This window comes from Callospermophilus lateralis, chromosome 3 (genome assembly GCF_048772815.1).
Source record: "Callospermophilus lateralis isolate mCalLat2 chromosome 3, mCalLat2.hap1, whole genome shotgun sequence".
Classification (NCBI taxonomy): domain Eukaryota; kingdom Metazoa; phylum Chordata; class Mammalia; order Rodentia; family Sciuridae; genus Callospermophilus; species Callospermophilus lateralis.
The window spans coordinates 165752778-165776802 of NC_135307.1; the positions used below are offsets into that span (position 1 = coordinate 165752778).

General features: G+C 38.5%; 1 protein-coding gene across 3 annotated transcripts in view; it reads right to left on the minus strand.

The window, feature by feature from the left end:
* Nucleotides 1–24025, minus strand: part of Plcb1 (phospholipase C beta 1) — a 707068-nt gene that overhangs the window by 60300 nt on the left and 622743 nt on the right. Inside the window, exon 32 of one of the 3 annotated variants that reach the window (XM_076851539.2) lies at nt 14168–14289. The exons of the other annotated variants lie outside the window; for them this stretch is intronic. Coding sequence (XP_076707654.1) covers nt 14191–14289 — 99 coding nt within the window. The 3' untranslated portion in view covers nt 14168–14190. The remainder of the gene's footprint in view (nt 1–14167; nt 14290–24025) is intronic. 3 annotated transcript variants of the gene reach the window in all.

Consider the following 24025-nt stretch of genomic DNA (forward strand, 5'->3'; position numbering starts at 1 on the left):
GAACTTGAAATCCCAGCCTCCTGAGTTACTGGGATTATAGGTATGCACCACTGTACCTAACAAAGAAGTGATGCTTGTTGAATAGTCAAATATTTCTGGATTTAAATTTTTTTCCTCGTTTTGCACAGTCATCCAAGAACATGGAACATGGTTGGACGAAGAATGTGCCTGGAACTGAGGTTAAGAGGCCCAAGCAAGGCAGCTTGGACACTGGACTTTGGTCTGATCATACCATCATTGGTAAGTGGATTTCTCTCAGCCTCTTTTCACACCTGCTAAATGAAGTTGTCAGCCTAATTTATGTCAAACTCTTTGCAGTTCTTATTGTCTATGTAATTTTCTTAAAAAAAAAAAAAAAAAAAAAAACTATCCGGTTTGCCAGTGTTAGCAATAGCTCTTTTATCCCACCTTGAGATGATTATACATTTAGCTTGCCCATGACCCATCAACACATTTCTGTGTGAATAATGAAAATAGTGGAGCATGGCACTGTAGTCTGGACACCAGATGTTACCAGAGGTCCGGTGGAAAAATCCTCTATTAAGGAAGGCAAGATAAATCTGGGAAAATGCCACTCCTGGACAGTGAAGGTAATCAAAACAAAGCCCTCAGGGTTGCACAATTAGTTTTTCAATTCATATGCTTCCCTCCCCCTTTTTAATGGTGTATAAATTCATAGCAGCTGAAAGATGAATAAAGGAAGGAACACAGAGGAAAGAAAACTGGAAAAAATAAAGTAATAGAACAGAAATTATCCAGACACCTGCACAGTAGGGAAAGGAAGCACGTGCTTTGAAATCAAAGTGACTGAGTTTTAAATAGTGGGCATTATACCTGGAGAGCTAGTGTGGAGAGAGCTGTGCAGAAAAGACTCAGTGGGATGTGCTCATTTGGCAATCTCCTTGTTGGTTTCATAATCCTGGGTTAACAAACTGCAGAGCTAGGTAATGCATGTGGTATACACAATTCAAAGACAGCATGGATATTCAGTAGTACTCATCCTCCCAACCCTGTATTTTATAATAGACTTTTATTACAAAAGCTTCCAAGAAACAACACAGATTTCTCTAGAGATTTTTATGAAAGCAATGTGGAAACCTGCCTCTTAAATGTTTACACACACACACACACACACACACACACACATACATACCTTCCATATCTATGGATTCAATCAATTGTGCATAGAACATATTTGGGGGAAAAACTGCATCTATACCAAACATGTGCAGACTTTTCCTTGCCATTCATCCCTAAACAATACAGTATAACTAATATTTACATCAAATTTACATTGCATTATGAATTATAATTAATTTAGAGATGATTAATTAGTTAATTTTTGTGGTACAGGGATTAAACCTAGAATCTTGCACAAACTAGGCGAGCACTTCACCACTGAACCACATCCCTAGGCCTTTTATTTTATTTTTATTTGTTTAGTTGTTGGTAGACCTTATTTTATGCATTTATTTATATGTGGTGCTGAGAATCGAGGCAAGTGCTCTACCACTGAGCCACAAACCCAGCCCTCCCTAAACCTTTTCTTTTTAATTTTTAAAACTTATTTTGAGACAGGGTCTTGCTAAATTGTGCAGGCAGGCCATGAAGTAGCTATCCTCCCAAGTAGCTGGGATTACAGGTATGTGCCACTATAATCAGTTTGGAAATGATTTAGAATATGCAGAATAGGTTCTATGACAACTCTATGGCAATTTATATAAGGGACTTGAGCATCCACAGGTTTTGGTATGGATGAATAAACACTTTTAAATCAACTGCCCTCTAATTATAAGTAAGAGGAGAAGACTTATTTTCTATTATTTTTTTTTATGATTGAGTGAGTACTATAATACTAAGGTTGTGAATCTAGATGTGGAAATAGTTCTTAGAACTGCAATCTCTAGGTTTTCCAGCTCCATTAGCTTTAATCCTTGGATAGAAAATGTTCTAAAAACATCATAATTCTGGTCAAGGACTAAAGTGTGATGCAGTTGACAGACACCATACATTCTATTCTTCATCTTGGGCTTTTGCAAAATCTCACCTAATAGCTTTTGTCATATTTCAGTTTTGCCAGGAAGACTTAAATCTATTGAGGAACTATACAAATGTAAATGATAAGTTCTGACTGATATATCCAACAATATATTTTGGCACAAAGTTTAAAGAAAAAGAGAAAAACATGTCTACAACTTCCAGCTCAGCCACAGTTCTAGTAGTCAGATCAAGGCAAACAAAAAATGTACAAATCACAGAAAGTTTTGCTGACACTGGACCTTTGAAAAGGCATGTGTTTGCCTATTAATACTTTTGGGGGTGAAATCTAATGAAATATTACCAGAAAAAGTAGCTAAGAGCCAGTCTAATTTGTCTAGTATGAATATTTTATTTATTAATTTTAACACATCTATCACTGTTTAACATTTCCTCTGCCTCCTTTATTAATATAAATGTGTGTGTGTGTGTGTGTGTGTGTGTGTGTGTGTGTGTGTGTATAAGGTGCAATATTCTCCTTTAGAATTGATAATATTAGGATATTCTGAGATTTTTTGCATTAAACAGTCATTAAAAAGCAAAAAAAAGAAAAAAGAAAAAAATTTAGGCTGGGGTGTGACTCAGTAGAAGACTAGCATGCAGGATGCCCTGGGTGGATCCCCAGCACTGCAAGATAAAACCAGGTTTGTGACAGTCTGTCAGCAGGATCAAGCCTTTCAACAATGAAACAGCAAATGTTTCTTCTAAAAAGTATACATTTAAAGCCTTTGTCTAAAAATATGGTCAAAGCTGTATGTGAGAATGCAAATTTGGTAGAGAAAATTATAAGAACAGAAAAAGGCTGGCCTCACCTGAGCCATTGTGCCTTTTTGTTCCTATGGGACTTGACATTCATGATGCTGCTTGTTATTCACCTCATTACAAACATCTATCTGTCACAGCAGGTGTTGGGTCGTGAGAGGACACAGTGTCCAGGAAACCTGAAATCAGGTTAGAAAACTCCCAGGCAACCAATTCCCTTTCAATGGACTCTGAGTAGCTAGCACTGCCTACCAGAGCCTGTGCACTGCCTGCCCCGGGAAATGGCTGTAATTGAAGTCACAGCGGAAATGCTTTCCTAGCTGCCCATCCCTGAAGGCGTGGGAGCCACGCTTAGAATGACAGGAAGGGAAACAGCCCTAGCCTTTCCGACTATTCAAGGAAATAGACAATTTTAGTTGCTTCAAAATTCCACTTCCAGCAATATTGCTTTTAAAGTTTCTTGCACAAATCGGTCTCTGGGTTAAGTGCAGTCATAGTGGCCCTTCCTTCCCATGGCTTCTCAACATGGAACTTAAACCCATTATGGAACTCAGCATGTCTTCAAATAGGAGGGACAGCAGGACTGGATGGACACAGCTTCCCTCTCTAGCCTCACAGAACTCTGCTGTGAAGTGGCTGATCTGGAATTCTCCATGGACAAATGACTGGTGATTATTTTAGGGTGACAGATGCTCAGGCAGAGCCTGGTAGAGGTCACTCACTACTTGAATTCATGGTCAGGGCCAGCTGATTCCAGTCATCACTAAAGGGTGCCCACCTGCTGGTCTTCCTAGACTCCCTCCTGTCTCTCAGCTCATCCTTTCCTATCCCTGGTGTTCCCAGGGACTTTCCTGCCCTCCCAAGACACACAGGATGTGGGGAGTTGTGAGCCCTGTTCATTCTTTCCCAGATTTTAGTCTAGAGAGTAGAAGTCAGATAACTACATACAGAATCCCACCTCCTGTTCTGTTCTCTCCCTTTCTTCCAACAATCCCATGGTCAGAAGGGGGTAACTTTCCTCTTTCTCTAAGATTGAGCCTGAGTTCTAACACCTTTGGGTTTACAGTACAACTCCATCTGGTCAGGCCTGACTTCTGTGTTAAGAGAAGCGACAGGAATTTGGAGAAATCCCCTCCTCTCTTGCCTACAATCTGATTTTCCAGATTTCTATCCTGTAAATGAGGATCTTCTCCCTTAGGGATTCCCATCCTTTCCTAGAGCTGTGACTCATCCTTGGGAATAAAAATCCTATTGCTTAAGGTGTAAAGAAAAATATATGAGCCTATTATGTGCAAAATAATTTCCCTGCTGCACGAGGCAGAGTGATTCTAATTACCGAAAGGCAAGTGCAGCAGTCGTTAGGTCTGTAAGCTTCATGTAGCAACCTGTGGCCTTTGATATCATTTGTGATAATCATGATGTAAGGCGTGTAATGCTGAGTAGATTATCATTAATGTACTAAATAGCAAAAGCAAACAAGTTAACATTCAAATAGTGTCTACAGGAACCTTTATCCTTATTGTTCTTGATAATTTATGCCTCACACTCATCTGGATTTTTGTTCTTTTATTAAATAGTAATTTGTCAGAAGGAAAAGCATCCCTGCCAACCTACCCAAGGCTGGGTTCACTATCATTACCCCTCTTCTTTCTTTCTTGGTAATCATTTTATCTAGTGCCTCATAATAAACTAGACTGAATTATAAATTAGAAATACTCATTAGTCTCTTCTCCATTACATTTCCCTTTAATTTTCTATATTTTTTCCATCACTCTTGTAGAACTCTGCTTCCCTTCAAGTCTAAACTTATAAGGTGTGTTGGACAAGCCACCACCCTTTCTCTGCCTCCTGTTTATTCTACCCTTACCTGGTTCCCACCCCCACCTGTCCACTGACCCCTCATTAGTACCAAGGCCACTAGTAATGTCATCTTCACTAATGCCAAAGAACACCTTTCTGTACCACCCGGTGACTGTTGTAGTTTGAATGTGCCCCCATATTTCATGTGTTGGAAGTCTGTTCCTCAATGCACAGTGTGGAGGGGGGAACATATGCGCAGTGACTGGGTCATTAGAGCTCTGTTTTCTTGAATGGATGGGTCCATTAATAGACTAATGGATTAATGGATTGTCACACAAATGACTTTATAAAAGTAAGCTCTGTCTGGGAAGCTGGCTCTGTCTTGCCATGTTATGTTGTAGCAAGAAGGCCTTTACCAGGAGCAGAGCAAATGCTGGCACTACATTCTTGGACTTCCCAGCCTTCTGACCTGTGAATTAAATAAACCTCAATCCCTTATTAATTGATCAGTCTCAGGTATTTTGTTATAGTCACAGAAAACTACCTAACACAGTAGCTTTAGACACTATGGAGTTTCTCTCTCTCTCTCTCTTTTTTTTTTTTTTTTTGCAGGGGACTGGGGGATGCATTTTTTTTTTCCCCTCTGGGCTCCCCTGACAGTCTTGTCACCTTTCCCCTTTACTTGTCATGTTGCCCGTTTCGCCTTTCCTGGATCTTTGGCAGTTGAGAGTTATCTAGAACTATGTCCTGAGATTCCTCCCCTTTTCTCTACATGCCACAAGGATTTTATCCATTCTTATGCTTAAATTCCATATAGATCCAATTTTGTCAATGTTTTGTGCACAGAACTTATACTTGGAGAAAGGGTGGAAACTTTAAATTACTTAACCTTTTCTGCTTGAATTCTTTCTTTTATAATTATCCTCTTAACAGCCTCATAAAATGTTATGATGATAAAATAAATCATAAATGAATAGGTCCTTAATCAAAAAACACAGGTACAATGGCATACATTTGAAGAGAAGGACCAAGGCAGGAAATTGAGTGCTGTCAATCATATTCCATATGCCTCCGGACAAGTTGCTGAAACTTCCTCGGCTTCAAATATTACAGCCCACAAGTGTGAATTAATTATAGTTTTAGGAAAAGTCTGGCTATAAATTCTGCCAAATGGCATTTCAGTTTTAAAGCCTGAGCAACTTCTTGTTTGGAGATAGTATAAAAGGGCAATACTGGATAAAAAAGTTTCCTACAAAAATAAAATTTAATCTAAAAACCCAGAATCTATTCTATTGTACTTGTTGCTACTAAAAACTTTCAGGGGGGGGAAAGGTCCAAGTGTTACCTTCGCCTCAGCAGTGAGCCAGTACTAACAGTGGGAGGGCTACTCTGTTAAGTTGAGGCAATTTTCAGGTGGATGACATTGCTCAGTGGGTTAGAAAAATGTTGTTCATGCTATGAGGTTTGTGTTTTAGGGGACTTTTATGTGTTTCCAAAAATATTTTATAATGGGTCCTGAGAGTTCATAGACCATCAAGACAGTACCACCTTATACCGCTCTCTGGTGTAAGAAACGGTAAAAAGTCTTTAAAAGGTCATCTATTTCAGCAGAAAGTTTTGTTTGTTTTTTACATGATAGTGCTATGGTTTGTCCCCTCAGAAACTCGTTTAATCTCCATTATGAGATATTATGAAGTTGGTCATGGTGGAATGTTTAGGAAGTGATTAAGGACATACCTCATGGAAGGATTAGTCCATTTATGGAATCAATGGATTAGTGGGATAATTTTTATTGAGAATAGGTTTTCTAGCCATGCATGGGAGCAGCTTATAATTCCAGCTACTTGGGAGGCTGAGGCAGAAGAATTGTAAGATAAGGCCAACTTGAACAACTTAGGGAGACGCTGTCTCAAATATTAAAAAAAAAAAAAAAATTTAAAAGGTCCAGGGATGTAGCTCAGTACTTGCTTAGTGTGTGAGGAGCTGGGTTCAATCCCCAGCATCCATGAAATAGAGAGACAGAGATAGAGATAGAGAGGAAGGAAGGAAGATAGAAAGGAAGGCAGGCCATTGTTGGATGCCTCAAACTGGACCAGATCTATGAGACAAAATAAACCTCTTCTCTTCATAACTTACCCAGTGTGTGGCAATGTATTATCAACTACAGAAAACAGACTAAGACCATGGATAACAATGTTTTCAACAATAACAAGTCTCAACAGGAATTCTTTAAGTTCTGAGAAAACCCTTGCCAGAAAACCGGAACTTTTATGCCAGTAGTGTGCTGGTAAATGTTTAACACATGGCTTTCTTAGGAAAGGGGAGAAAAAAAGCCCCATTTGTAGAATTTGCTTTTTTTTCACAGTATAAATACTTGCACCATAGCTAACATCTAACTACAAAGCAATGGCTTTGAGCCAGGAGTTGGGGAAAGATGCTCAGACAGAGTCATCATGCAGGTAGCAGAGATATAAGGTACCTCAAAAGCACAGACAATAATAGAAGCTATGAAATTGTACATAATGACTTTTGAGTATTTGTTACCTTTGCTTTTAATTTAATTTGTTTACTTGTATGTTAATTCAAATTTTTAATAATGGCTATGTTTAACAACTGGCTCACGAAATCCAGAAAAATTTAAAAGTGGACTCTTGAGAGCTAAGACAGGAAGCCCTGGCTCATCACTGGTTTGTCTTCCAAGAATAAAGGAAAATGAATATTTGCTTAGGTCGTAATTAAGGACATTTGAGATTTGTGAGGTGGATTTATTGGTTCAGGTAGAGTTTTTAAAATACTTGTTAATATTCTAGAACTCTATGTTATTAATTAATATGTAAATCAAAAGCAGCGATCAAAATCATGACATGATGACAAATAGATCGTAGTTTTCTATTTAATTTGTGTGAGCTGGGTACGAGGCATATATTTCTTTTTCTAAGGAAATCAACCTAGATGAAAGATATTTGTTTATTGAATGATGTGTGTTGTGAGTTAAACTGGTCCCTTGAATTCATGTTGATACCCTAACCCCCATGTGATATATTTGGAGATGAAGACAGAGAGACATTACGGTTCTCCTTCTCTTTCTCTTATGGTATACAGGAGAGAGGTCAGTGGAGGACACAGCTAAGTTTCCGTCTGCAGGCCTAGAAGAGAAGCCTCATTAGAAACCCAGCCTTGCAGGAGTCATGATTTTGGACCTTTAGGCTCCAGAACCGGCAGAACATAAATTTCTGTTGAAGCCACTCAGTCTGGGATATGTTGTTATGAAAGCCTGGGCCAATTCATACAACATGCAACAATGAGATTACATGCAGTTCCACAACAATTCACAGGCATCTTGGACCTTCTCATGATGTCATGAGGAATGCCCTTCTGTCTACTCCTCTGCCTGGTGAACTTTGACTCAGGGCTGTGGGTCTCAGCTCAAAAACTGCCACCTCTGTGAAGCCCTCTTCGGTTTTCCTAAGTGTGTATCAGTCCCTTCTCCCCTGTAAATAGCTCTATTATAATGATGATCATAGTGTCTATCCCATGCAAATCCTTGGCAAAATAATAGTTTACACATTAGATGTTAAGATGAAGCAAAAGATTGTCGCTGTTTTACATTTACATTTAAATAAAAGTCAAATTAAAAACTCAGTTCCTTGGTTGCATTGACCACATTTCAGGCAGGTAATAACCTATGGCTGGCAGGGTGTCATTGGCCTGTAATCCAGGCAACTCAGGAGGCTGAGGCATGAGAATAACAAGTTCAATGCCAGCCTGGGAAACCTAGAGAGACCCTGTATTAAAATAAAAAGGGCTATGGATGTAGCTCAGCAGGAGAGTGCCCCAGGTTTAATACCCAGTTCCATAAAAAGAAAATAAATAAATAAATAAATAAAAATTTAAAAACACTTGTGGCTAGTTGGCTACTGCATATTGAACATTGGATGTGAAAATTGCACAACATTGCAGACCATTTCTTCCTACCCCTCTGTACAGTATTAAATAGTAGTCCCTTTGAAGTGAGTCAGGGTGCATCTTTTTACTTTCTCAGCACCTAGTTTAGTGCTTCTATGTAGTAGGCATTTGATAACTATTGTTTGAAATAATGAAGGAAAACCCATGAACACTATCCAACCAATGGTAGCTACTTAAAACATGCATAGTTCCCAGAGGCCACAGAAATAAGAACACACAAACAGAACTCTCAAAATGAGCAATGGTCATTTTGCCCAGAATGAGAACACCAACATACATATTAAGATATAACTACAGAATTCATCTCTCAGGTGTTAATACAACAATCTATAGCTGTTAATTCAGAAGCACAATATTGATTTCAATTTTTTTTTCTAGGCCATCTCTGCTCCTTTGTTCTATAAGTTAAACTATGGACTCATTAAATCTTTCAGCACGATGTTTATGCAATTCTATTTAATGAGTCCTCCCACACCCTGAATTCTCTGGATCTCTTATCTATTATTTTAGTGTCAAACTTCTGACTTTTAATGAATCATATCCTTCACAGACTCAAAGGGGATCCTAAAAAGGTCACCTGTAAACAACCTTCTGCTGGTAGACAGGCTCTTTGTCTCCATGTTTAAGGATCTTCAAAGAGAGAAAAAAAAAAAAAAAAAAAAAAACAACCACCACCCCAGGGATGTATTGAAATATGTAAATATTCTTACAGGCTCAGAAAACCTTCCTTATTTTGTGCTTAAATCTTTCAAAATTTAGCCCCAAGCAGTTCCCTTTACTCTAACTCCAGACAAAAAAAAAAAAAAAAAAAACAAGGTCATTTGTCATATGCTCTGGAGAAGCCCCTTGGTGCTCTGTGACTGAGACTTACATGGAAAGAAAAGGAGATATTTCTCTTTCAAGATGTGTCTTTAGCTGTCCTTGTATCCTCAGAGGTAAACAGGAGGGTCTAGTCAATAGGACTTGAATAAATAAATGAAATCCAAATGAAAGACAATGGCTGAACAAATAAAATTAGGCCTCTCCTTAAGGGCCACGTGTCCCCTAACCCCTTTCTTGTACAATTCAGAAGGAGGCTTCATTAACAAGGATGTTGATCTGGGACTGGGGGAAGAGATGATTTCATGATTTCACCAGGAGGGTAGGGTGAGGGAGGAAAGCAAGAAGTGCTCAAGGGAAGCAAAATCAGTTAGTCTCTGTTTTGAACTCAGTACCTATAGCCATAAGGTAAATGGCACACGAGAACAAAAAGAAAAGATGGAGAAAGAAAAGCTGAATTTGGGAGTAGGTGGGGGTGAATGTGCCCTTCTTCATTCTTGATGCTTTAAGAACAAGCTGTGAGTCTTCAATAGCCCTGTGCAAGACAGGTTGAATCAAAATCTCTTGGCCCACCTGTGCAGGCCATGGAGCGCGCCGCCCCCAACCCCTCTGCTTGGCATTGCCTCCCCTCCCTCCCTCCCAATGATACAGCGGTCAATGGTGGATGTCCCAAAAGTGAGTCCTGCTTTCACAAGTCTGTTTTGTAAAATTTAGTCTCTGTGTGATAGGGCAAGAGCCTGCTGAGGAGCTGAAGCAATCACAGCAACCCTTTCTCACCAGTTCTTGTGATCACCACGGAAAGATTTCAGAAATGTCACTCAAAGTAGCCGGCATGAGTTTATGAGAATGGATAGGAAAAGAGAAGAGGGGACACGCTCCAGGAAGGGAAGAGAGTGGTTCCTCTGAGAGAATAGAAGGATGCTGCACCCCTCCTGCCCTCCAGTTTTATCAGGAGTTGAGGAAAGTATCCAGAGAGTCCTTCCCAGGACCAGCTATTGATTTTGACGGACTGCAGGAGGCCATCAGACTTACAAGTCCCCACTGCACACGATAACTCTAGGTCATTTTGGTCCATGCTGACCAGTTCTAATTGGAACCTGTTCTTATAGATTTCATGGCTGGTGGAGGATTACCCTTACCTCCCTGACTTCTGGGATCTGGCCTATGTAAGAACCACAAAAGTCCTCCCTTCAGGGTAATTTGTTTCTTCTTATAAGCATTTTGGGCCTGCATTTCTCCAGCAGATAATAGGTGGGTTGCTGTGGAATGCAACATATGCTCTTTACCTAAGCCTGGCAGAGCTGTAGGTAAATTGCTTTTAAAAAGAAAGCATGAGGGCATGACCCCAAGACAGTGAGCCCAGATTTTAGAATTATTCCTTTAATCGCATGTTCACATCTGTTTGTTACCTATCACTGGGAGCTGTTCTCAAAGACATTTGTTAAAAACAGGGGATTTCTCATCAACTTAAATATGTTGCCTGTGATGTTTAAGGTCTCCTGATATTGTGACTGGCTTGGGGGTTAAATCCCTGGCAGGATTTGGTCATAATCTTGTGGAGGCTGATTTGGTATATATGGATGGTATCTGTCCTTCTAGTCACTAAAAGATCTGCTTCCTTTAACAAAGAGACTGGTCGTATCTCTGTTTTATAGATGGGTATACTGAGGCACAGATGACACACAATATATTGCTTGCCTGTCTGCATCAAAATAAGAAAGTGCTGTCAAACATGCTGATACGGAGATCATAAAACCATGCCTTCAGATGCTTACCAAAAATAAAAAAATAAAAAAACAACCTAAAGGCACAATACCTGTGGTGTGTGCAAGGTTTGGTACTTCTCAGGAGACCTTAGTAAAGTTCATATAGTCGAATATATAACAGTGAGACTAAGAAGATAGTACATGTAATGTGCTTTGAAGGTTCCTGATAATGCTCATTTTTGCTGGTTTTCATCAGAAAGAATATTTCATGTCCTTCTATGACCTTAAACTGAATTTTATTAACTTAAAACATTTAGGAACTGTGTTTTCCATTCTTTTGTGCTATTGAAATAGGTATAATCTAGAACAAAGAAGCACTTAAGATATTCTTGGCATATGTTTATAATTTTCCAATGATTTGTCATTGCTATTTTTAGAAATTGATCACTCTACTTTTCTTTATTTAAAGGTTCATATGTACAGAAAGCGAGCAAACATTATTTTTTGTTTGTTTTAAATCTCACTCTGCAATGATTTGTAGCTATTCAAAATAGAAGGTACCAAGATTAAAAGTGTGATTCACCTGTTCAGTTTCACCTAGTAATCTCCAGGTGATAAGAAGGAGGATGATTTTATCAATGAAGATTTTCACTCACAATTTTAGAAATGTATTCTCAGGCTCAATCTTCTATCATGGGAAAAATATGTTTATTTTAGCAAATGTGTAATAACTTTATGGACTTTTAATTCATTGACTGTGTTTTTCAGCTAGTGTATAAATGGAAATGTCAAGTGAAAAAGTAAGCAAGAAAGAAAACGTTTGCAGAAACATTAAAATTAGTATAAAATCTATATTTTATATGCTGCTATAAAAGAACATTTTGTTCTTTTTACAAATATAAAATAGCATAATTAGGTTTCTATTCTCTCTTAGCAATGAGATCTATTTTTTTTTAACAGAAAGTGTGAAACCGATTTATTTTTATGCCACATTTTATATGTGGGAAACTAAAGGGACTAAAACTAACAATGTGATTAAAAATTTATGAAAGTACAGATATTCTGGGAATATTTGTATCTTTTTAAAAATAAATATTTTTGATAAACAGGAAGCTCAGTGTACATTCTGAAGGGAATACAAGCTGTGATTAGGCTATCACAAGCCTGAGGGAGCAGAAGGACAAAAATATAACATTGATGTCTCTATGTATTTGTTTTGAAAAGCAAAACCCAAGTCATATGTTTTTACGTCCGTTGTCATTTGCATCCCCTGAGAAAATCCAATATTCTACTTGTGGTTTGAAACCCCAAAACAAAAATCCAATGATGTTCACCATTGACGATTTGAAGGGTATCCTCTACATGCAAATGCAAAAGCATTTTCAAGGTCTCTCTCCCTGGAGGCTTCCCGTAGAAACTGGAAATCAATATTGCATGGCCCTTGTCTGTGCCACCTTCCAAAGTGAGCTTTATCACAAGGTCACATATGAACAAAATTGCCACTGTTAAGAGGGCATGGCCTGAATTCCTGGCCAGGCTGGGCCTTTGCTCTCAGGGGGCTTTCTCTCTCCCTCTCTGTTATGTTACAGTCAGGAGAAAATAAAAAGACATCAAAGGGCCAGTTTGTGATTAGGTTAAAAATGTTTTTCAAAGAAAATAAATAGCACAAAGACAGTTTAAAGCTAGCAAAAACCAGGAAAGAGAAATGTACTAGAATCCTACCAGTCAGAATGTGGTCTGTGGAAATGTAGTATATCCTGGGAGTTAGCTAGAAAGGCAAACCATCAGGCCCCAACCAAGACGTCTGCAATTAAACAAGATGCCCAAATAACTCACCCGCCCTTCCAACACACTGAGTTTCAAACCTTGATGTAGACGAAGTGAAGGAATGTATATCCCTTTCTCAGTAAAAAAGTTGTTTTCCTTAATTCTTTGATATTACAGTTTCTAAACTGTATTACTTCACAGATTAATAAATGCTTGAAGATGAAAATGCTCCAAGCCTTGCTATAGAACTCTATTTCATTACATACAAGAATAGAAACTCGCTATTTAAGTTTTTTAAAATGTTTCAAATGTTCACAAACACATGATAATTGTACATATTTATAAGAGATGGCGTAATATTTCAATGAAGGTATAAGATATTGTTAAGATCTGATCAGAGTAACTGGCATATCCATCATCTTAAACATGTGTGGCTTCTTCATGTTGAGAATAGTCCAATCCTTTCTACTAGCTATTTTGCAACATACGATCAAATATTGTCAAACATAACCTACTGTACTATAGACGTTTGCTTTATTTGTAATCACAAGGGTACTTCTTTTCTCCCTGAAATACACGCCCTTTAAAATGATGCAGACCAGTTTCCTTATTAGTGAAAGGAACAGAATAGATTTTACGATGCACCTCACTGGCAAGTTAAAGTCCCTTTCTAACTTTTGAGCTTGCAGTTTGCTCTAATCAATAGCTCCTGGCCCAAACATCCACATTGGTGAGCAATTTCAAAGACCTCTTGTTTCTTCAGGATCAGAAAATCATGAGCTGCCCCCTTAACACCACGTGGGAATAAAGCAAATTACAAATTTTGTTCAAAATGAGTGGTGTGGTGAGACGAGTGGAGTGTCTTGAAAAGACTCCCTGAGTATTAATTTGATCCAACTGAGTTTTTAGATAATAGGACTGTGGGGAAACAGAGCAGTGAGAAACAGGAATGGAAGAAAAAAAAAAATGTTCCAAAAGTGAGAAGAATATTCTGGAGTGCAAGAAAGATGAAGATTAAAAAGAAATCCAGTTTTGCAAATTGAGAAATCAAAAGAGCAAAGAGGACAAAGATAATATGGGAGAATGGAAGTTATCTAAGGAAGAGAGACCACAATGATGCAGAAATAAATACCAGAGGAAGGCAAGAAAGGACCAGAAACCATCTCGGGTGTGGCCACACACTGGAGCAAGAAAAACATGGGGACATAGAGAAGGGTGGATGAAGAGTAAGGAGCCAGTACATGCTGTTTGGAAACCAGATGGCCACACACCACGTCCTCTCAAAAGCGAGCCCTCCCATCCAGTCCTACCTGGCCGGAAGGAAGGACGGTGGTCACCACTTGAGAGCTGGAGGGTTGGGGGGAGTAAACTTGGGGGAAACAGAGGGATCCTCAGGGCAAGTTTCCGACAAGAATGAGGAGGAGCCTTCCCCCTGTGTGGAAAAAAAGGGAGGCTGTCATTTTTTTTTGGCAATGAAATTGCTTTATAAGTCACCTGGTGTCTTAAATTATTTATCTGGGAGGTCTCCTGGTGTGCCTTGTGGGCTAGAGATGTAACACCTACAACTCCACTGTCTCTCCCAACACCTCCAGTGTGGCATGGCACCAGAAAGGTCACTGATTACTGAGTTCTCCTTGGTTCTTCCCCATCCTTTCCAGGGATTAGATATCAAATATGATCACAACTACCACTTTAAAAAAAAAAAATTCTCCACAAAATTCCACTGCCATCAAGAAACCAAAGAAAAGATGAGGCAGAACTATTGACGGCTTTGGTTCAGTGGAACAATGAAGGCCCAGTGAATATAGCCTTAAGAGCTCTACTTTTGTAATGTAAAGTTTATCTTATTAGCTTTCTACATAAATTCAAAGAATATTTATTGGTCCTCCCTTCAAAAGCACATAGACTAAAATTAGAATGAGGGATCTGAGCAGGGTCCCTGAGAAAGAATGACATGCAAAATTTATGAATCTTTTTACAGTTTCAAAAATAAAATTTTTCATTGAATATCAACTATCTGTCAAGTATCGTTTTGGGGTGTCTGGATCTCACGGGCATCAGGAAGCATCAGTGAAGAAATCAGACAAAGTCCCTCTCCCCTTGTGGAGCTTATACTCCTATGGGGCGTGACTGACACTGAATGACATTAAGGAAGAAGTGTATAATCTAGCGGGAGAAGGTGATACGTGCTATGAAAAACAGAAAGTAGAGCAGAATAGAAAGACCATGATGGGAGGGTGGCACAGAAAGGGTGCCAAATTCTACAGAGTGATGGGGGAAAGCTTCTTTGAGAGGACAGATTTGAGAAAGCCTTGTAAGACAGGGAGAACTGCCCAAGTAGAGACTTGGAAGATGAGGAAACAGTCCATACAACAGCCCAAGATGGGATTGGGCTGGCTCATTGGGGCTGAGCAAGAATCCCAATGTGGCCTCAACAAAGAACAGATCAATGAGGACAGGAAGATAGACTGCAGCAAAGGGGAGTCGGATCACATTGTATCTTTCAGCCTTTATTCTGGAGACATAAGAGCCATGAAGGATCTTGAACAGAGGAGTGACCCGATTCCAAGAATTATTATGGCTGTTATGCTGAGAATGGATTGTGACTGGATCCACAGGGCAGCAAGAAGACCTGTTCATAGACCATTTGAAATCCACTGAGAATTGATGATGGCATCAGCCAAGGTGGTTGCACAGTGGTTGGTACCTCAAGAATTATATAGATGTTTTAACTGCTTTACGGTAATTTTCGAGTCTTATAGTTCTCCTGGTTCCACCTAAAACAAAGGCCCAATAACAAATTTGAGAATTATATCAGCTCAAACTAAGAGTTACTTTTCATTGTTTTAGAGAGGTAGGGGTAATATACAAGGTGCAAAGAAAAAAGAAGCAGGACTGGGGATGTAGCTTAGTACAAATTTCCCTGTAAACAAGCAAGTTTACCTAGGGCAAAACCCATTTTTGAGGCTTGGTTTCAGTTACAAATTCTTGTCAAATTCAAAGATTCAATTAATGACCACAATAACTGAGAACACTTGTGTTAGTTGTTTTTTGTTTAAAATGTACAAACAGAACTCTAAGCAGTTGGTTAGACTATTTTGGCTTGAGGCTTAATACCTGCAAAAGAGCACAGCTCTTAGCAACTGCTTTCCTATTTTGAACCAAAGCTTCCTTTTCTCAGTCCAGAGCCCCACGTTGGACCTTTTATGACAGCCTTCGACCTCTATACTCTGCTTCATCAAACATTTCAAAGCACCTAATATATTTTCCTTTCAGATTTTCTGCAGATAAATATTTCTCTTAGATGGAGTTTGGCTATTCTTTCCCTTGAAATGTTGAAGGCCATAGTAAAATCGTGTAATTGCTTCCAGACAACAATTAAAGTTTTGTAATTTTTGCTTTATAAAGTGTTTGAAGTGTGTGCATTTGACTATTTTCAATAAAAGAAAAAAAAAACCTAGGGATATATTCAAAATTTCAAAAAATCAAGTAGCAGGAAAGTTCATACACATCATGCATGTTGACGGGAATGCAGAAGTAGAAATAGAACCCAAAGTTTTCCATCAGTGGTTGTGTAGATTTCTTTCATGTACGGCATATGGGAAGATGAAAGCCAAATAATATTTGAGGCTGATCTCATTCTATCCCTGATGTTAAATTCAGTGTTTGCTGGGGAAACTCTGAACCCCACCAACATATAATCCTCAATTTGTGCAGGTGGGGCACGTTCCTCTGCCTTCCATGCAATACATCTATTGCCACGCTCCCACACTGTCTCATCCTCGGGGAAGGAAACTGTTGAAAAGGAGGTGGAAAGAAAGCTGATGGGGCAAAGAAAGGGGTGAGGAATCAATGGCACTCATGTGTCTCTAAGTTGCAATTTTTTTTTTTTTTTTTTAGGTACTGGGGATTGAATTCAGGGCCACTCAACCACTGGGCCACATCCCCAGCTCTGTTTCTATTTTATTTAGAGACAAGGTCTCACTGAGTTGCTTAGGGTCTCACCTTTACTGAGTCTGGCTTTGAACTCATGATCCTCCTGTCTCAGCCTCCTGAGCCACTGGGATTACAAGCATGCGCCACCATGTCCGGCTGCAATTTTGTCTTAATCTCCAAATCTTTTGCCTTCTAGGGGCCAACAGGCAACAGAAATCCAGGAAGCAGACAAGGGAGTACCATACAGACCTAAGGGGGAGTTTCTTTGCAGCCCTAGAATTTGTTTACTTGTTTCCATTATAATCATGTAGCCTAATTTTTCAAGAGAAAGTCAATGTATTTTTTAATTAAGAAAATTCCTAATTTTTACATAACAAGGTAATAGTTTTGTAATGTGCCAGTGTGGCTCAGTTGAAGTATATTTCCTAGAGTTCAGTTTCTTTTGAGTTCCAAAGGGTTTCATGGAGATTTGGAGGATTGTTGAGAGAGGCAGCAGCCCTTTTACAGCACACAGGCACTATATTGCTGCTCTGTTGATTTGTCTGGTGGTTGAGAAGCAGCAGCTGGGCCTTCAGTCAGTTCCCCTTCCCCTTGGGTCTTTAGTTGTTCTGACTCCTGGGCCGTGTGTGTGTGTGTGTGTGTGTGTGTGTGTGTGTGTGTCTGTCGGTGTGTGTGTGTGTGTTCAAATCTGTGACAGAGTTTCAGCTCCTGCAGATTACCCAAGTCACCAAGACTACTTGTTAAACTTCGCTTTCAAACTGCCTGTCTACCAGAGTCCAGCATTAGAGGGAAAGACATCATTAAGACTGCATAAAGCCAGTCCCCTGGGTTGAATGAGGCAATCAACAACTCCCTGTAGCACACACAGTGTATCCTGTTCATTATGATTCCATAGTTGAATCCCAAGTAATACAGATGTTAACTAACTTAAAACATTTAGAAACATCATGGGGTGGGGGTGGGGCTTCTTATTTCTAATAATATTCGGTTAGGTTGTATTTGGACCATCCTTCCCTGAAAGCAATTTAAAAAACTCAATTTGATAGTAAAACTCTCTCCTTGAAACACCCTAAGAACCACAAAAACTGAAAGAATGATCGGGACCAAACTGAAAGGAGCAGTGAACCTTGACCTACAATAAGCAAGGAATCTATTTTGACCTGATGAGTTTTTGCTAAAGCTGGAAACTTTGAATTCATCTTTCAGCAGCCTTGATGTACAAGAACCCCAAGCAAAACCAGGAATGAGAGATCTCACAGGGAATCTTCCCTGCAACAAGTACGACATACAGATTTGTAGATTTGAAAATAGACCAACAGAAATTCTATAAATAATATAAAATGCAAAACCTAAAATTAAAAACTCAGAGGGTCAATAAAACAGCAATTTAAGCAAAGAATAGGTGCATCAGAAAAAGGGTCAGAAAAAATTTATCCACAGAGCAGCACAAAGAGATAAAAAGATGGAAAATACTAAAGGGTTAAGAGAGAAAGTGAAGTAAGGTGGTCCATTTTATCTTATATGCAAAAATATATGTGCATGCACACAGAACTCTAGCAGAGAAGGGAAAAATTGGACATAAGCCATTATTTATTGACATGTTAGCTCAGAGTTTTTATAAAACTGATGTGTTATCCATCTAGCCACCTGAAACACATATCCAGATATGCTATAAAATATATATGTATAAAATATAAACATGTTTCATATATATATATATGAAAATATATATATATATATATATATATATATATATATATATATATTCCTAAATGCAGCCAAAGGGGGAAAAATAAAAAGTTATCATCAAAATAAGTAAACTAATAGTTAACTAAAAAATAGTAGAAGTTAGAGGACAGTAAAGTTTTACCTTCAATCTATAAGAAAAATAATTTCCAACATTAAATTCTATAATCAGTGACTATATCATCCCAGAATAAAAAGAAATGGGTATTCTCATCCACATTAAAAAAAATAAGGACATTCTTGGGGGGGGGGGGGCGGAAATGCAAAAACCAAAAATAAAAACCCCAATGAGTTTCTTACTGTGGATCATATAAAAGGAACTTCTAGAGAAAATACGAGGCAGTGTTCCCAAATAATCTGAGACATAGAAAAAATGTGTAGCAAAGAAAGTTATGAACACATAGGCAAATCTAAATGAACACCAATGTCTAAAATAGAATAATCATATCTTACGAGTTTAAGCGTCTATAGAATTAAAATAAATTTCAAAAATAAGTTGAAAGTGGACAAATGGAGTCAAAACTGTCCTAATAGCTTGGTAATTACGAGAATAAAAGTAAATATGTCTGAGTTTTATACTCAAGAAAATAATGAATATGTGTGTGTGTGTGTGTGTGTGTGTGTGTGTGTGTGTATGGAAGTATTTTTTTTTCTAAAAGGCAAGTCCTCATTGATTAAGTTGAAAAAAAAAAAAAAAATCTTGTGTAGAACAGAGATAGATAGTAGCCCAGAGAATCCACATTTTCCCTCACAAGCTAGCCAAAGATTAGAGAAGGCACAACTGAATCATTTAAGAAAAATGGTTTGACTTTAAATCCCTAAGTTAACGGTCCCATCCCCAATCACTTGGGGGTAATATTGGCCACATTTAGGACTCTGTCTCAGAGGCCAGCAGTAGGTCTGACGTTAACTTCACATAAAGATGAGTCACTTGCCCTGTCGCAAAGATGTCAGAGGGGAAATGAGAAAAATTGGTGTATATTTCCCTGATGGAATAAAGAAGAAGAAGAAGAACCAGTAGCTACATGATGAAATGTTCTTTGTGAATAAATTAAAATGCCCTGAAGCTTCCTGGAATTCTCTCTCAATGATGAGCTAAATTAAAACAGAAAACCTGTGTCCTAAGAAACATCAAAGACAAATTAAGTGTCAGAGGAAAAAGTAAATTACACATTTATCGACTGTTTTATGAGGTTAGGGAGACAGTTCATTAAAAAGTCACCTCAAAAGATGCTTCTTCTTGTAATGAGAGTCAGTAGATATAAAGTGATCAATATACATTGGAATATTCACAGCCAATTCAAGGCAACTCCTGATGAATGATGTTTCAACATGTTAAAATAAATCTCTCTGAAGTGTGCGTGGAAAAAGCAGAAGGTCTTTTGTATAATGGATCAATTCAGAGCTGCACAGGAACACAAGAGGCATGGTTTCTGTGCATTAGCAATAGGGTCCTTGAGTTGCTTCTAACAAGTTTTGGACACCTAAATCCTCTGCTATTCACTTTGGCAAACCCAGAGATGGAAATCCCAAGGAGACCAATTATGTCACTAAGGTGAAAGACTGGCCTGTGTTTTTTTTTTTTTTTTTTTTTTTTTTTGTTATCCACCTTAAGAATTCTGCAGTTATGAGTTTCATAAAAGATACACCTTAATTCAAACTAGGAACTCATACACTTAGGGACTGAATCAAATTTCTCACTACTTATAGACATGCAGCTGAACATTTCTCCAGAATTTAGAAATCTACTGAAAAACAGCTGATTATTCCCTTTTAAGAACACCCACTGTTGTTTATAACTTAATAAATTTCAGTGGGACTTACCTATAGCAGTATATAACTTGATCCTGTGTCAAACATTTACCAGTTGTATAAATTGCCTGTAAGGACCACTGACCTCCATTTTCTGTAATGCCCTCAAAAATTTCATGCAAAAGGAAAGGACTTATTAAATCTCTTTTTAAATGAGACTTTATATGTAAAAAGGGCTTTGTACATGTCATGAAATGGGACAACCTGAAATAAGCATTCACATTGGATCTCTCTACTTGATTCTCTAACAAATACAGGTGAGCAGGACTAAAAAGCTGGCCCAGCTCAGGGAGTAAATGAAATGGATTTTAAGCCTGGTTTTGATGAGGCACGTTCTCCTGGGAATGTTCTCTTGCAGAATGGTAAAAATGATGAGAACTCCACTTGGTCTTTCTAGGTCATTGGACTTATTGTTGAGTTATACTTTCAATTAATCTTCATAGTAACTTGTTATAAATCTAGCTAGTGGAACAATTTCTTGACAACAGTGGACTCTTTTGACTTTCAACCACTGGCTTTTCGAGACTCTTTTGTTAAAATAATTTTTATATTTGTTTGTTACTATTAAAATGAGTTATTTACCAGCAGCTTAGAAAATTATGCTTATATGACTAGGGTTCAAAATAGCTCAAAATAGTCCCATCATCAGAACAAAATAAGGTAGAAAGAGCCTCCTTCCTGTTATGGACAGGACTGGGAACATCAAGCACATGATGGCATTACTTAAGGGGACGAAGAGAACATGGATTATTATATCCAGTGTTACCATGAAAGAAACATGATGTCATTAGTGTTGATTTCTGCTCTAGCCCATGATCAGCCATGGTCAGTTTCTAGTTAGAAAATGTTAGCCCATCTGTAAAGCACTTGAGGAGGAACTTGTCTCTATTAACTTACGGCAATTTGCATGCCTTCCCCTTCATCAAAAGATTGCAGTTGTCTTTGACAACACCTGCTATTAGGTCTGCTCAAATTCTTCATCCAAAACTCGGCAGTGGAATTGTTTGTATGTTTCTAGATGTTACAAAACCCCTTGTCTTCTCATCTTCCTGAGTGCAACTGCCTCAGTGAAGCTGTTTTATAGATATGATGGATGGATTTCAGTTTCTTGAGCTGTTCCTCTTTTTATTTTGTTCCACCCATGTCGATTTCCCTCATTTCTGCGTTAAGCTTCAACGGCCATTCTGACCCTGCATGTGAAGAGGGATGACTTCAAAGCCAATTCCCTTCTCCTCCTAGTCCATGCCCCACATTTACAGGAGCATTGGTGACTGTTCTCTTGGCTGACTCGACCGCTCATTAACCTACATTTGCTGTCCTGTGCTTTAGTCTTTCTCTAGATGTTCCCTGCTTGATCTAATTGTTTTGCTCTCACTATAGCTTGGATCTGATGTTTCCCAAAGGCCCATGTGTTAAAGATGGGGAGCCCCAGCATAAAGCACTATGGGGAGGAGATGAAACTTTTAAGAGGTGGGGCTTACTGGGAAGAAGTTAGGTCACTGGAGGCATCCCCCAAACCCTGCCCCTCTCTCTTTGCTTTCTGTAACTATATGAACAGCCTTCCTCTCTCCTGCCATGACGTACTGTGCTGCCACAGACCCAGAGCAACAGGGCCAAGCAACAGACTGTTGAGACTGTAAGCTCTGAAACTGTGAGCCAAAATAAACCTCTCCTCCTTTTAAGTGGATTATCTCCCCTATTTTGTCATCGTGATGGAGAACTAACACACTTCTCCTTGTTATTGCTATTGGTATTTTCCTTCACATGCTATGTCCCAGAATATTTCTGATTTTAGTATTCAGGTCGTGGTTTCAAAGCCGTTTTTTTTTTTTTTTTTTTTTTGGTATCAGGGATTGAACCCAGGGGTACTCAACCACTGAGCCACATCCCAAGCCTCTCCTTTCTCCCCACCATTTTGTATTTTATTTTCAGACAGGGCCTCGCTAAATTGCTGAGGCTGGCTTTAAACTTGCAAACCTCTTGCCTCGGCCTCCTGAGTCACTGGAATTATAGGTGTGTGCCACCGCACCCAGCTCAAAGCATGTTGTAAGGCCCAAAGAGTACCCTTCAATAAATACTTTGGTCTGCATGGAACCAATAATTTTCAAGGGATAACATAAAATCCATTTACAATGCAACTTCATGGATGCAAAGCAAAGGGGAATTCATCATTGCACGTATGTGCAGTAAAAAAGTGAAGACATTAGAACTACTAATTACCATTTCAGATCTATTTCTACAGGGCCAAGAAAGAAGAAATTAAAAACTGCTATAAATATGGTTGTCCCACACACACTGCTAATTACCTACTAAAGTGCTATTTACTCTCTAATGATAAAACATCAATTTTGTCCAGGTATCTAGTGACCCTGGAATTGAGGAGAAGCTGGATCCTCCCCCCACCTTTGTAATCACTCTAAGACAACCATGAAAATTACACTCTCTTACCTACTATTAGTTTAAGAATGAGAACATGGTACTATAAGACCCAATAAGATAAACCTACTGGGGGAATTTAGGAAGGTTTCCCTTCATCCTAAAAAGGGTTACAAAAGGAAGACATTCCCTGTTCTGCCTTGAAATTTTTTTATGTAAGGTTATAATACATAGGCTTTGGCAGGCATTTCGTGACTATGCCTTATAGTTTGAGGATGGAAAGATACAACAATGGTAACTGATAATACCTAGCTTCTTGATGAGGTTGTTGAGCCCCTAGATTAACCATTCCCAGCACTATGACACCTCTAAACTTCCAGTAATGTGACTTACAAAGTTTACTTTTGTTTAAGTCAGTTTAAATTGGGTCTTCTATAGAAGTGCAACTTATTACACTCTGATAAGCTGGTCCAAGTTGTTAGTTTCTACAGTGGTTGTTTATGTGAAGGGAAAAGGTTAAAAGGTGCTTTGACATCTCTTGTTGGTTTTAATCATGGTGACCTAGATCAGTCACAGGAAAATCTTTTTACAAGTTATTTATAGTGCATTATGCAATTTTAACAGGTTTACATTGCATTTTATCTGTAAGTAAAACATTTGACATCGTTGGACCAAAATACACAAAGGCATACCCATGTGCATGGGAACACATACACACATATCCTAAGGCAAAATAAAACTATATGAAAATGATATTTGCCAAGAAAGATTTTCTAAAAATACAAAAACTGACTTGTAAGATATCCACTATATGCAAATATACTACATCGGTGAAGTAATGACACATTTAAAATCAGACAGCATGGATTGAAAATGTATGTATCTGAATATATCCACAAGGGACTGATTATTAAAGTATTTCTTAAATTTTTGTCAAACCTGGTCTTCTATTAAAAATATTTGAGCATTTAAAAATGAGGAATCATGAATGTAGGAGTTCTTTTTATCCATGGAATATGATCCAAGATCCTCAGTAGGAATCTGAATCAACAGATAGTATCAAACCCTGTATATAGTAAGGTTTTTCCTAGACGAACTGAGCATTACCACAAAATATGAGTTACTTGCTGCCTACATGTTTTATGCCCTGGTGCCTCTTTGGAGTACTACTCTTGAGCTTTGGGGCTATTATTAACTTTTAAAAAATGGGTCATACAAACCCTGTGCTACCTTGGCAGTCAATCTCATAATAAGAGAGGCTGCTAAGGGACCGATGATCAGGCCATATACATATGTGG